The 12,400-nt window shown below is 44.4% G+C and overlaps 1 protein-coding gene across 3 annotated transcripts in view; it reads right to left on the bottom strand.

The window, feature by feature from the left end:
• The window catches only part of afap1 (actin filament associated protein 1), a 57,146-nt gene extending 54,961 nt beyond the window's left edge, over positions 1-2,185 (bottom strand). For 2 of the 3 annotated variants that reach the window (XM_069159115.1, XM_069159117.1), the window contains exon 1: positions 1,922-2,185. In XM_069159115.1, the coding sequence (XP_069015216.1) occupies positions 1,922-1,958 (37 nt within the window). In that variant the 5' untranslated portion in view covers positions 1,959-2,185. The remainder of the gene's footprint in view (positions 1-1,921) is intronic. The other variant, XM_069159116.1, reaches the window with a different exon arrangement.
• Positions 2,186-12,400: the final 10,215 nt, after the last annotated feature.

The following is a 12,400-nucleotide window of genomic DNA, read 5'->3' as shown; positions in this document are numbered from 1 at the left end:
GGGAGCTTTTTCCAGCCTGTAAAAGCTCTAATTTACAGGCGCACGGGGGGTAGGGGGGGGGGGGCTATTTGCGAGCAGGAGCGTAGTTAAAGGTAAATCTATGTTGGTCTCTGCAGGAATACGAGGTGAGAACAAGGCTGATTAAAACCTACGATTACAATGGAAACTACCACCACCACCCCCCCCCCAAAAAAAAAAAAAAGAAGTTTTGAGTTTGGGGGGGGGGAAACTCACCAGAGTTTCTACATATATCACATAAATACAGCACATTGCTTTTGTTGTTGTTGTTGTTGTTGTTGTTTTTTCAAACAGAAACACTATCTCCTACATGCTCGTGTGCCGCTGAGCTGCGATTACAACCCCCCCCCTCCCCCCACTCCCTCCCACCCCCCCCCCCCTTGTACACAATGGACGTCTGTAAGAACCTCGCCAAACGCCGGGGCGGAGGAGCGCCGCCGGGCCACCCGATACCCTGCAGCTGCTCCTCATCGGTCCGTCTGTCGCAAGACGGCGACGAGCGGGATGAAAACGAGTTGTCATTTGCGGGACGGTGTTTGGGAGCCCGCCGGCTGAAGAGCGGCGTTAACCCCCCTCCCCCCCCGACGCTGACCCGGACCTGCGTAATAACCGAGCGGGCCCGGGAGTCGTGAAAACGTCAATGGGGACAGCTGCCGAGGTGACGGAGGTAGATGTAACTTTGTTCGGTCGATGTTTTGCAAGCAAAGGTTTTTTTTTTAATTTTGTTTTTAAAATCCGGGTCGGACGAGGACAGGGACGCGACCCCCGCACGTCGGCGATTCTCCTGCTAAATTTAAGATCCCTCATTTGATATCTCAGCGAAGCGTGCAGCATGTGTGCCGTTGATGTACCCGGATCTGTCGGCCGAGCCACAACGAGGTAACGAAAAACAGACTCGTTTTAAGGTCGCGCTGCTTAAAAACGACGGGTGGGTGATGTCAACAAAAACAAAAAAACAATTAAATGATCAAATAATATCTGAAAAGCGCTCTCCGCGTTGCTTTTTACAGTGAGCTGCTGCACACGTTACAGGGAGCGGAGCAGGTTGCAATAAAAGATGAAACCGAACACCGCAAAGAGAAGGTAAAGTTTGTTTTTGTTTGTTTGTTTTGTTTGTACCGTTTATGGTCCGTGCATTCTGTCCGGCGCCGGTAAGTTTGCATACTATAACGCCCGTCGACGCTACGATCATTCCGCAAATACCAGACTGCGCCAATCGTAAAGGAGGTCGCACTCCTGAGGACCGAAAGTCTCCAAAGGTTTGACTTCTCGTTTCTAAGGCGGCAGTTTTGCAGGAAGTAAAAAGCCGCATTCAGTTGCCGGACGATTCGATGGGAGTTTGGCTGTGAAGTTCATACTTCACGGACACATGACAACCCCCCCCCTCCCCCCCCAATGACACCGTCAGGAAGCCAACTGTCTCTCCACCTTTGACTCTCTCTCTCTCTCTCTCTCTCTCTCTCTCTCGTTCATTTGGCTCTTCGCGCGCGGGCTGCGCGCGCGTGCATGACGCAAACGCGCAGCGCTTATATAGTAGCGCATAATTAAATCACAAACTGTTGCAATTTGACAATCGCTTGCAATATGAAATACAAACAAAACGCGCGACAAAATGCTTGAAGCGACGTCAAAACGAAACCGTTATCAGCGGATAACTGCACGCGCCCGCGGCTTTAAAACACGTTTTCTAGGAGTTCGGACGTGGATGTTAAAGGGGGTCGCGCGCGAGACAAAAAAAAAAAAAAGAAGCGGTAATAAAGTCAATGGAAGACGCTCGTGTCGTCTTCGAGGCTTGTTCCTGTAAAATGAAGAAGGGTGCGAGGCGACAGTGATCGTTTCGAGGTCAGAAATAATAATAATAATAAAAAAAAAAAAAGCTCCGGGGGCAGGTTGAGCCACTCACCCCTGCTGGACGCGAACAGAACAGGGTCGCTCCTCATTGCGAAGTCAAACTCATCTAATCCGGCCAAACGACGCACACCGGAGCAGGCGCGTGCCCGACGGCTCCCCGGCAGCGATTAAAAAAAAAAAAAAAAAAAAATCCGCACGCGCGCTGACCTTCAATCGCGTTCAGCCTCTTTCCACCTCCGCTCGCTGCTTCTCTACCGGCCACTGAAACGTCTCTCTTTTCCCTTCAAACTTTTTCTCCGGATCTTTCTCCTCCTCCTCCTCCTCCTCCTCCCCTCTCTTTCCTCCTCCCCCTTGACTCCTCCACAAAAAACAAAAAAAAAAAAAAAAAAAAAAATCCCATTTGCTCTTTCTCCCCGCACACTGCCCGCTGGACATTATGCTGCGTTTAAAGACAGTCGGGGATAACGGTATTCCCTCCCTTTTGATTGTCGAAATTTTCACTTCGACGGGGACAGAGAGCCGTAATTTGGGAGGTGACTATTGGATTGAACACGTGTTTTTCTTTGTTATTAATTTCAATGTGCGTTACTAGAAAACGATGCGTTTATAATGAAAGCAAACTCACATGCCTATATCTAACATTATTGATAAAAAAAAAAACAACACTTTTAGTTTTTATGAGTAAATATTTAGTGGTTTGCATTTTTCCTCTCCATTCTTTTCAAAGCAGAGAACAAGTGCTCTTGAAAGCAGCACTATCCTCCTCTGTCTCCCCAGTGTCTCTTTTATCTGTGCTTATATTTTAAATATGCTTAAATCATACTTTAGTGAATGTACGTTGTCCTATAAGGGAAATATGTTTAGAATAATAATAATACAATTATGTGAAAATGTATCACATCAGTAGTAACAGCTGCTGACTCTCGGGCCCTGAGAGCAACATTATATTTTGACTAACTGGTGGGTGAGGGCGACTTTTAATGAAAACTCTGGCCGCCTGAAACCATTGGTTTTGATTACGCTGCCTTGTATTTCCCAGTTCAGTCACACCAGACAACAAATTCAGCGTAAAAAGTTCTACACTCTCAGAACCACGCTATAAACACTGACCCCTCTGTCATCTGACCTTCCATAATTGATGTTCATGGAGATATTATAACAGCACTAAGGCCTCTGACCTATAGCCTCCTCACCACTGGTTGCTTGTAAATGCAAATTATTCTGCTTTTGTAAAACAGGATAGGCCTCAACCGGCTTCAGTTACACTTTTTTTTTTTAAAGCCACATACATAAGAAAAGAAACATTTAAAGAGAGAGAGGGGCTGCCTTCCCTAATTACACTCCATTACCATGAGCTGCTGATTCCCTCCTCATCCCCGAGGGCCGGCATGAGCCGGTCTGAGTTCAATATCCCATCTGCCACCAGAGGAGGAGGGAGGTGTGGGGGGGGGGGGGGGGGGGGGGGGGACTGAGGCTACCCAATGCTGTGTTTTCCTTTCTTTTTCTTCAGGGCTGCTCGTTTTCTTTTCTGCTCGTGAGGAACATGAGACTGAAGGAGGGAACAGTGTGGAGAGAAAGAATAATGTCCTGGCTCACCTTTCAATTCCAGCAGTTCAAGGAGAACCACAGAGTGGCAGAGGCTGTTAAAATGCATTTCCCTAAAGGATAATCACCATAATGTGTCTGTAACTGACCTTACCCTGCAGGGAATGTGTGTGCGCTGCTCACTACTGAACCTATATATTAATGCATGACATGTTGTTTAGGTCATGGATTTTCAGTGGTATGCCTCCGAGTGACGAAGCTCTGCACTGTGTAGATTTCGATTGTCCCACTTTATTAACACTAATTAAAAGTTGAATTAAAAAATTGTATAAATATTTTTTATTTTTTTTTAATTCTCTTGACAGATGAACTTGGTCAATATTTTAAAGAAGAGAAGAGAGAGATAAAATGATTTACCAGGATATGTAACCTGATTTTGAAACCTGCTCAACAAAGAGTTATTTTGGTAGATATCTTTATTCCCAACTTTTACTCTGTAAAAAGCTATCACAGCTGTTATTTTAACCCCTACCAGTGTCTTCATCAGAGAAGAACACATTTGCTTTTGTTCTTACCATTTCAAATTATTGTCCCCACCAACTCCTGAGAAGAGTATCTGTCTGTTCAGCTGCTAAACGTTCTTTTATGTTCAACAGTTAACCAATTAGCTGCACTGCCTGTCTTTCACTTGGTGCCGGTGGTGCGTTCATGAGCAAGTGGGGAATGGAAAAATCCTGACCTCCAAGTCCTGAAAACCCGTCGAATTGGGAATGAGAAGTCAGCTCGCCGCCACTTAACAGCAGCTGACTTGTGGTGAAAGAATTAAATGCTCTAAAAATAGACAGACTTGGTTAGCCTCCCTAATTAGCTAGCTATGTTAATTGTTAAAAACAACATTAGTACATCAAAACAGAACTTTCCCTCTTCCTATTTGCTCATGAACAAAGCAGTAGTGTACGAATAATTGTGTCCTCCAGGGCCCTGTTTCGTTCCTGTTTTTATATGACTGATGACAAGGTTGTTCGTCACCTTTCTGTATTCTGACAGCAGAAACGGAGCAGATTTTCTGGACGCTGCCATGTTGCCTGTTTCGGAACACTCTCAACTCAGAAGCGGGACGTTCCCAAATGGGAATTTTCCCAATTCCCAGCTGGCGAATGCACAATGAGAATTTGAAAAAGAAAAGGGTTGATTGAGAAGAGAATTCAAAATCAGAACAATCAGCTAAAAAAAAATACTTTTAAAACTCTATCGAGTTTAATTTCTGGCTTCCTTTCAGATATAACTTTTTTTTTCTTCTCTTCGCTCACACTCACAGTACGGTCGCCGGTTTTCTCCAGGCAGCAAAGAGCCTTGACGTGAACACAAAAGACAGCAAAGGGCCACACACATAGACACATACAAAGATTGCAGTCAGGGACAATAGCTTCGGACATGCCTGTCAAAACAAATAGCGAGCTCATCGGAACCCGAAAACCCCTTCAGATATTATCCCCTCTAAACCTCACGCCGCCCGTGTGAAACTAACACGGCCAGACAAACAATCGGGAGCTCGAAACATGAAAAAGGCAGGTTGTATTCGGGGTGTTTTTTTATGGACAGAAGAGGGTGGCATTCCTCTCAGCTTGGTTCACTGCGCAGCACTGAGGCAGCATGCGAGCCAGATGACCCTAAAGTCAGTCAATTGTAGTGGAGAAATCCAGAGGGAGGATTTCTGCTGTGGCTATGAGTCTTATCAGGATGCGATATGACGACGGAGAAGGGAGCGTGTGCTGAGCTCGTGTGTGTTGAAACACGGAGTGGTGAAAGAATGGATGGGTTAAGGTGAAAAAGACACTCTCGGCATATTCTTCATTGATAAGATAAGATTGAATTTATTAATCCCACAGTGGGGAAATTCGGTGTGTGTGTGTGTGTGCGCGCGCGATCCAAGTGTAATCTCATTCTGGATAGATGTTAACTTGGCTCTGCTGTATAAAAGTCAACAGTGACATCAGGGTTTGGCCCCCTGACTGCGATTAAATCTAATAGAGATTGAGATACTGTAATAACTTGGATACCTCTCTGCTCCGGTCAGCCATCAACCTGTCATGTTATTCAGACACCCAAGCGAGAAACACACACACACACACACACACACACACACACACTTCAACTAAAACCGGCCGTAACAAATTAATTGTTTGAATTAAATAACTCCCCTCCCTTGAAAAGTATGTTTGGTTTTTCATGAGCTTGTTTCAGAGATATCCAAGTTGACACAATCGGCTGTCCTACATTTTATATCCTGCGCAGGGAAACATTTGTCATCAGAGCAGTAGCTGCCATTAAGGACAAAGGTTATAAGGGGGGGGGGGGGTTATAATGAAAGGAAAGGGGGGATTGTACTGTATGATCAGAAACATATTACATTTGTTGGACAGAAGGCTGATTCTAATATTTGTTAGACTAAACGTGACCGTTTTAAACAGGTCAACTGTTAGATGAATGGAGTTTAGCCTTTGCAACCATAATTTCGTACCTAAGGAGTGATACTATTCGCATGAAATTAAGTTGAATTTAATGATTTAAATAAATACCAGACTGCAGCATATGGAAGTGGTGAACAGGATCCAGTCAGACCAGGCAGGCCTTAGGCGAGGCAACCCACACAGCCACCGTACTGAGAGATGTTGATGATGCTGACTGTAGTGTTACAGAGCCCATTGTAAGAGTCGTATTGTTTTTATACAGAAAGGAATGAAAACCAGTTGTTACACTATTTACAGCGTGGCCCTGAGTGTTATATTTGTACCATCCATGTTTAAATTACATCTTCACCTTCTGAGTCCTTCCTGTATTGACACCAGCACTGAACAAAAACCTCGCCGTTAGTTCTAGATCGATGAATTTATATAATTTCGATCAACAGCCTGGTGAAATAAAACTCTTCACACTGCAGAAGATTTTGCAAAGAAACAGCTAAAAAAAAAAAAAAAAAAAAAAAAAAGCTCAATTATGTCACCCCAGTGACAAACTCAGAGTCACATGGTTGACATATGACTCTGACTGAATAACAGTTCCTCGACCCATCCCCCGTTCCAGTTATTAAATTAAGACACATGGTTTGGTTTGGAGACAAGGCGAGCCTTGTCCCTGCAGTGTGGAGAGCTGCTCTCGGAGTGTGGTGCTGTCAGAGGGCTGATGGGAACCCGGAGACGCATGGTCATACCAAACTCTATCAAACAACAGTGAGTGACAACAACAGGGACGAGTAACCCTGTAGGGCTTCTTCATAAGGCCAAGGGATCCACATCAAGAAAGGTTCTCAGACTCTGCACATCGACGGTGTCAAGACAGAGTGTGGTCGGGCCCCTGCTGTAAAAAAAACAGGCGTCACCTGGTTTACCTGCCCTCCTGAGTTTGTCAGATAAGATTATACAGTCTTTTAGTGGTTGAAGGACAAATTTGCCACCTCTTATGTGGGTGTCCACTCAGTGTTGATAGTAAATGCAGTTAAGTGAAGCAATTCATTCTTCCAATGTTATATTGGCCAGTGGCGGAAGAAGTAATGAGGCTATGACAAATGTTAATACCGTGCTACTGCTGTATTAGTATTTATGTTGCGTTTTAAGTTGCAGATGATTTTAGCTACCGTTGGTTAGTCTAATTTTCAGTAATGCATCATATGCCATAAGAGCATCATATGTTTAGTTTTGTTCTGTAAGAACCACGTATTTCTAAAACATCAACAAGCTAAAAAAAAAAAAACAACACTTCTGTTTTCAGCTTTTTGCAGTGGGCAGGAATGATCTCCTGGATCTGTCCTTGTGACAGCGGAGCTGGAGGAGTCTTTTGGAGAAAGTGCTCCGCTGTCCCTGCGGCAGGTGGTGGAGAGGGTTGATGTAAACACAAACGATGTGTTGAACAAAATGTTTGTCCATTGATGCCGTGTATCAGCACCTCAGCCCACTTAGCTGGTGAAATGTTAAGTAACATATACGACAGCGGTGCTACTGCAGCCTCGGCAGTGTTAGGAGGTGAAGAGGTCAGCAAAGTGGACTAACTCTTCATGACAAGGCCAACTGTGTGTGTCTGTGCAGGGAAAATGGGACGCAAAGACAACTGCGTGTGTGTGAGTGTGTGTGTGTGTGTGAGTGAGTGAGTGTTTCACCCTGCCCAGATAAAAGGCTGGTATTCGAGGCACGCCTGTCAAAACAGCAGCCAACCTGAGCCCTTCTCAGACATACCCCGTCCAAAAACACACACACACACACACACACACAGTTCTGTGTCAAGTAAAGCAGGGTGGAGAGACTTGTCAGGGAGAGCAACTCTGGATTTGATTGTGTTTGCATTCGGGGAAATTTGCGTCTTTTCTGCAGTTAGAAGCAGTGTAGTCTGAGCCGTATGGGGGGGCTCTGAAGTGTTGGACTGATTGTTTTCTTGCACAAGGAACTTTGACACATGCTCCCTGACGTAGCTATCCCCACTGATTTCTCTCTCTATTTACAAACTGTAACTCTTCCCCTCTGAGCGTGCCTTCAGACAGCGCCCTGTTCCCCCAGGAGGTTCGGAGGTTAACCCAACCTGGCAACCAGAACTACTTTCGGTGACTGACTGCCTGAGAGGTTGTTCCCAAAAGGTACAGAGGTTGTCATTTGCAAACGCCTGGTTTGGATTCAGGAGCTGTCTTCTTTTTCTTTCTTTTCTTCATGTTGAACTGGCCGGGTTTAAAGGTCATCTGGGTGAAAGCCAAGAGAAAAGTGGCTTTAAAATATGTGTCCTTTTAAATTGAGTGGAACAAGGAATGTTTTACATCAGCAGTAAATGTTGACAGCTCTGTTGCTTCACAGCGGTAGATACAATGCAATAAGCCAGGCTGGTATCAGAAGTGTTGGACCCAAAGCATTTGTACATTATCAACATCTGTTCATAAAAATCATAATCAAAGCAGAAACATGCAAAAATGAGGCTAAAAACATGACAACTGGATTTACTGTAGGGGCAGTCTCATGACACCTCGTATTCATCTCCATGTGTCACAACCATTAACTGTATATTAAAGTGGTCGTAGCCACCAGGTGTGAAAAATTAGGCCAATGCGGAAGTGCCTTAAGCTGCAATACCACCGAGTGCCACTAGAGGTTGGCTCCAAAAAGCCTCCGGCTCCATAGACTCCCAATCAATTTATTTCATAAAATGTTCAGTCAGTAAAATTTCTCCATGAGTTATTTCTATGTTTTTAGCTAAAGTCGCTCCATCTTATCAGTCCATCTGAAAATAATCTGTCATTAATTAGAAAATAAGCTTAAAAAGCCGTGTTTTTGGGGGTGTGTCTGTTTGATTGACAGGCCTGTGGTGCAGTCAGGTTACGGTTATCGCCGGTTTTCCAATCAGATCTGGTCAGATCCACCGCTCACTCCCTCCGAGCCCGCCCACATATGGTCACTTCCTGCTCCAAACTATCAAAATCAAGGTTTCAAAATGGCCGTTCACAAACCAACTGCTGGTTGGAACGTGGTCACAACTGCCCGACTTCACAATGATATTTGAGCCATTGTTAATACAAAGATATTTTAGTATTTAGTAATATTTAGTGCAGCATAATTACAAACAGCCTTAATGCAAGCCGATCCAGACATGCATCTTGCAGCACAACAGTACAACAGGTCTCGTTTTGTGTCATACTTTGTGAACAAGTTCAAGCACTGTAGAAACAACAACAACAGTGACTAAAGTCAGTGGGACAGCCCTGCATTCCAAACCTCTTTGTACTTCGATATGTAAACACACGGAGCTAAATTACTCATTTGAGGGGTTGTTTTTTTATGGCATGTCTTTGAGCAACTTAATCCTGAACACTTGCAAAGTCATCGGCAAGGACAAACAGAATGACCACAAGAGCAACATGTGGAATTACCCTACGGTGGTGCAGTGGTTAGCATTGTCGCCTCACAGCAAAAAGGTTCCGGGTTCGAATCGGGTCCTGGGCCTTTCTGTGCGGAGTTTGCATGTTCTCCCTGTGCTTGCATGGGTTCTCTCCGGGTTCTCCGGCTTCCTCCCATCATCCAAAAACATGCACCTCAGGTCAGGTTACCCGGCGCCGCACTAGTGGCAGCCTGCTGCAGCAGCTCCCCCCCTGCTGTAGCAAAGAAATTTCCCCTCGGGGATTAATAAAGTGAAATAAAATTTAAATTAAAAAAAAATAAAAAAATATATACAGTACATGGTCTTATTAGCTGGTAATATGACATTGTAAGTGTGTCTTTTTTTTTTTTTTAACCCGATGATTAATCCGAGGAAGCATCATGTGTGTTGAGGCTGAGGTAAACTACTACATGGTCTCCTTGTTTCAAAGCCATCGTGCAGGAATGTGGGTGAGGACTGGAGAAATTCCTCTAGATCCAAGACCACCTGCTGGCTGTGTTGCAACAAGCTGCAGTGCATCAACACAAGCATCAAACACGCCGCGCTGCTTTCCCAACACATCCAGTAGCAAGCTCAATCACTTAGCGACCTGTGTGTGTTTTAAATCTGGCTCTTTGCCTCGTTTCCACATGGGACACACACAATTCACTATTATCAAATTAGAGGGGAACAGGAAGTACTCTCTACACCTCTTTAGAGTAATGTGGGTGAGGACTGGAGAAATTCCCACCCAGGTGCTGTAAATATGTAGCTTTTGCTGTCTGATCTTCATTCCTCAGGGAAAATATGGCATTTAAATTAAGAATTTTTTGCACATCATTTTTTGAGTATCTGCAGGTAAGGAATCATAAACTGTCCACATGTTTCACATTACAGTAGTGCCATAACAACCCACAGGCAGAAGTTAAATAGTTTGTAAGGCCCAGAAATAAAACACAGCTCAGGAGGTAAACCAGTGTCAACTGGGCGACACGTCACTGGAATAGCAGTGCAAATGGCATTATTTCACGTGCATACACACACACACACACACTGCAGGCTCGCCTTTCTTAACGGGAAGTGTATAAGAGATGCTGACGTCAAGCTGTTATAAATCTCAGGTGGCAGTGCGTCGCTGAGCAGTGATCCAGCTCTGATGTCCAGGTCTGGAAGTCCCATCATCATTATCATCCTCACCAGAGTTAGTGAGCTGTGTGTGTGTGTGTGTGTGTGTGTGTGTGTGTGTGTGTGCAGGCAGAAAGACTGCAGTGTGACTGCTCATGACTGCAGCCACGCCTGTTTGAAGAGAAAGCTCAGTTCATCCCGGAAAAAAGAAACAAAATTCTTGATCCTGGTGACACATACATATGTCAGTAAAATGTTCTCAACGGAGGCCATTTCCAGTGCTTTTGACCAAATCCCACGGCCTTTTACTGGAGAAGGTCTTGAAATATAGTCAAAAAGCTCTGCGGATAGCCAAGTAAATGTGTCTAGAAGACTCTTGAGAAACAGATCAGACAGAGTTAGCTCATTTGTGATATCATGTGATGCAAACAAAGCCATCTCCGTTACAACTGAGCAGACTCCATCTGCAGCAGAAGGCCGAGATATAGTTGAAAGCACCAGAAAATAAAAAGTAATAAGTGGAGTCAAACAGCTATCTATATGGTCAATAATAAACTGTTCTGCTCATCTTGACAATCTTGTTGACATATTGGCGATATTGCAGTAAAGTTAGGATTTGCTCATAAGTAATATAACAAAAGTCATCTGTATTGTATGTTAGTTGTGTATAAATTATCTTTACTCACTGGTACCATGTTTGCAGTTTCTGGTTGTCGGACCAACTTGAAACATGTTTCGATGGATTTGTGTTAGCTGATTGACTTCAATGCTATTAAAAGCCACCTGACAAGTTCCCTCACAGGATTTCACCGCTGGATTTTCAGTGTCAGATTGTTTAACCAGTTAAAACCTTGTCACATATCCCAGAATGCAAAGCTAAAAGTGCACATTTCAGTCTTTAAAAAAATCTTCAGTTGAAAATTGTTCAGGGTTTAGACCAAAAAAATATGAAACTGTGAAATTGTTATGTGGTTTTTCCAGGACCCAAATGCAAGCTCACAGACTCAAGGTTTCAAGTTCCAAAAATACAGTCTTTATTGTCCAAAAACAAACAAAAAACAATGAACCAAAAGGTGGTACCGATCGTGTCCACTTACTTCCAGTCGGGGGGGCACTTTGACCGACAGCTCCAGGGGGACACGGCTGACAGGGCAGCCGGCAGACCAGCGGAAGGGACGGCGTCAACAATCTTCCGAGCCGGGAGGGCAACTCCACCGACTGGTGACTTTGACCGGGAATATCCGCAGGAGGCACAGAGGCCGGAGGAACGGGAACAGGACTGACGGAGAGCAGACGGAGGACGGACGGGTGGCTAACAAAAATGAACCGACGACCAGAGTTGTGCAGGGGCAGGGTACATATAGTCTGGGGAGGTGATCAGGGAGATGCAGCACACCTGCAGGTGGTAATCAGGGGTGAGTGGCTGCATCTGCTGGGACCGGTGAGGGGCGTGGCCACGGGAGGTGAGGGGCGTGGCCACAGACAAAGACAGGGGACACAGGAGGAGAGGTGATCGGGGGGGCAAAACGGAGGAAAAAACTGGACTCCTGACAGAAATGTGTTCATAGTGTAGCCTTTAATGTGCACATTTGTATAATCAAGGACACAACAGTGTTACTCACTTGTTGAATGTTGGAAAAATTGAAGTTAATAAAATTCCAAGAGGCATTTTATACAGCATTGGTATTTATCTGATTTGACAGAAATATCAAGAATCAAACGGAATCAAATAAATTCTGGACTCTGTGAATCAAAATGAATTCAGGAGATGAAGGCCAATATTCAGCCCTAAATGTTGACATCTAAACATGAAGAAATGACCCAATCTTGGTTCCAACATGTGGTGGGAATAAATGTTGGTCTGTGATTACCATTAGAAGAATATTTGATTTGAGCCATTGTTTGCAGTCTCTATTTAAATATCAGATATTGTGAATAATAAGAGGGTTTTGCAGATATTGAGTTGACTCAT

This window comes from Embiotoca jacksoni, unplaced genomic scaffold, assembly GCF_022577435.1.
Source record: "Embiotoca jacksoni isolate LCO1_2020_lvr unplaced genomic scaffold, fEmbJac1.0.p SCAF_24, whole genome shotgun sequence".
Lineage (NCBI taxonomy): Eukaryota > Metazoa > Chordata > Actinopteri > Embiotocidae > Embiotoca > Embiotoca jacksoni.
The sequence above is the reverse complement of the archived record's forward strand: the minus strand, read 5'-3'. Positions and strand labels throughout refer to the sequence as shown.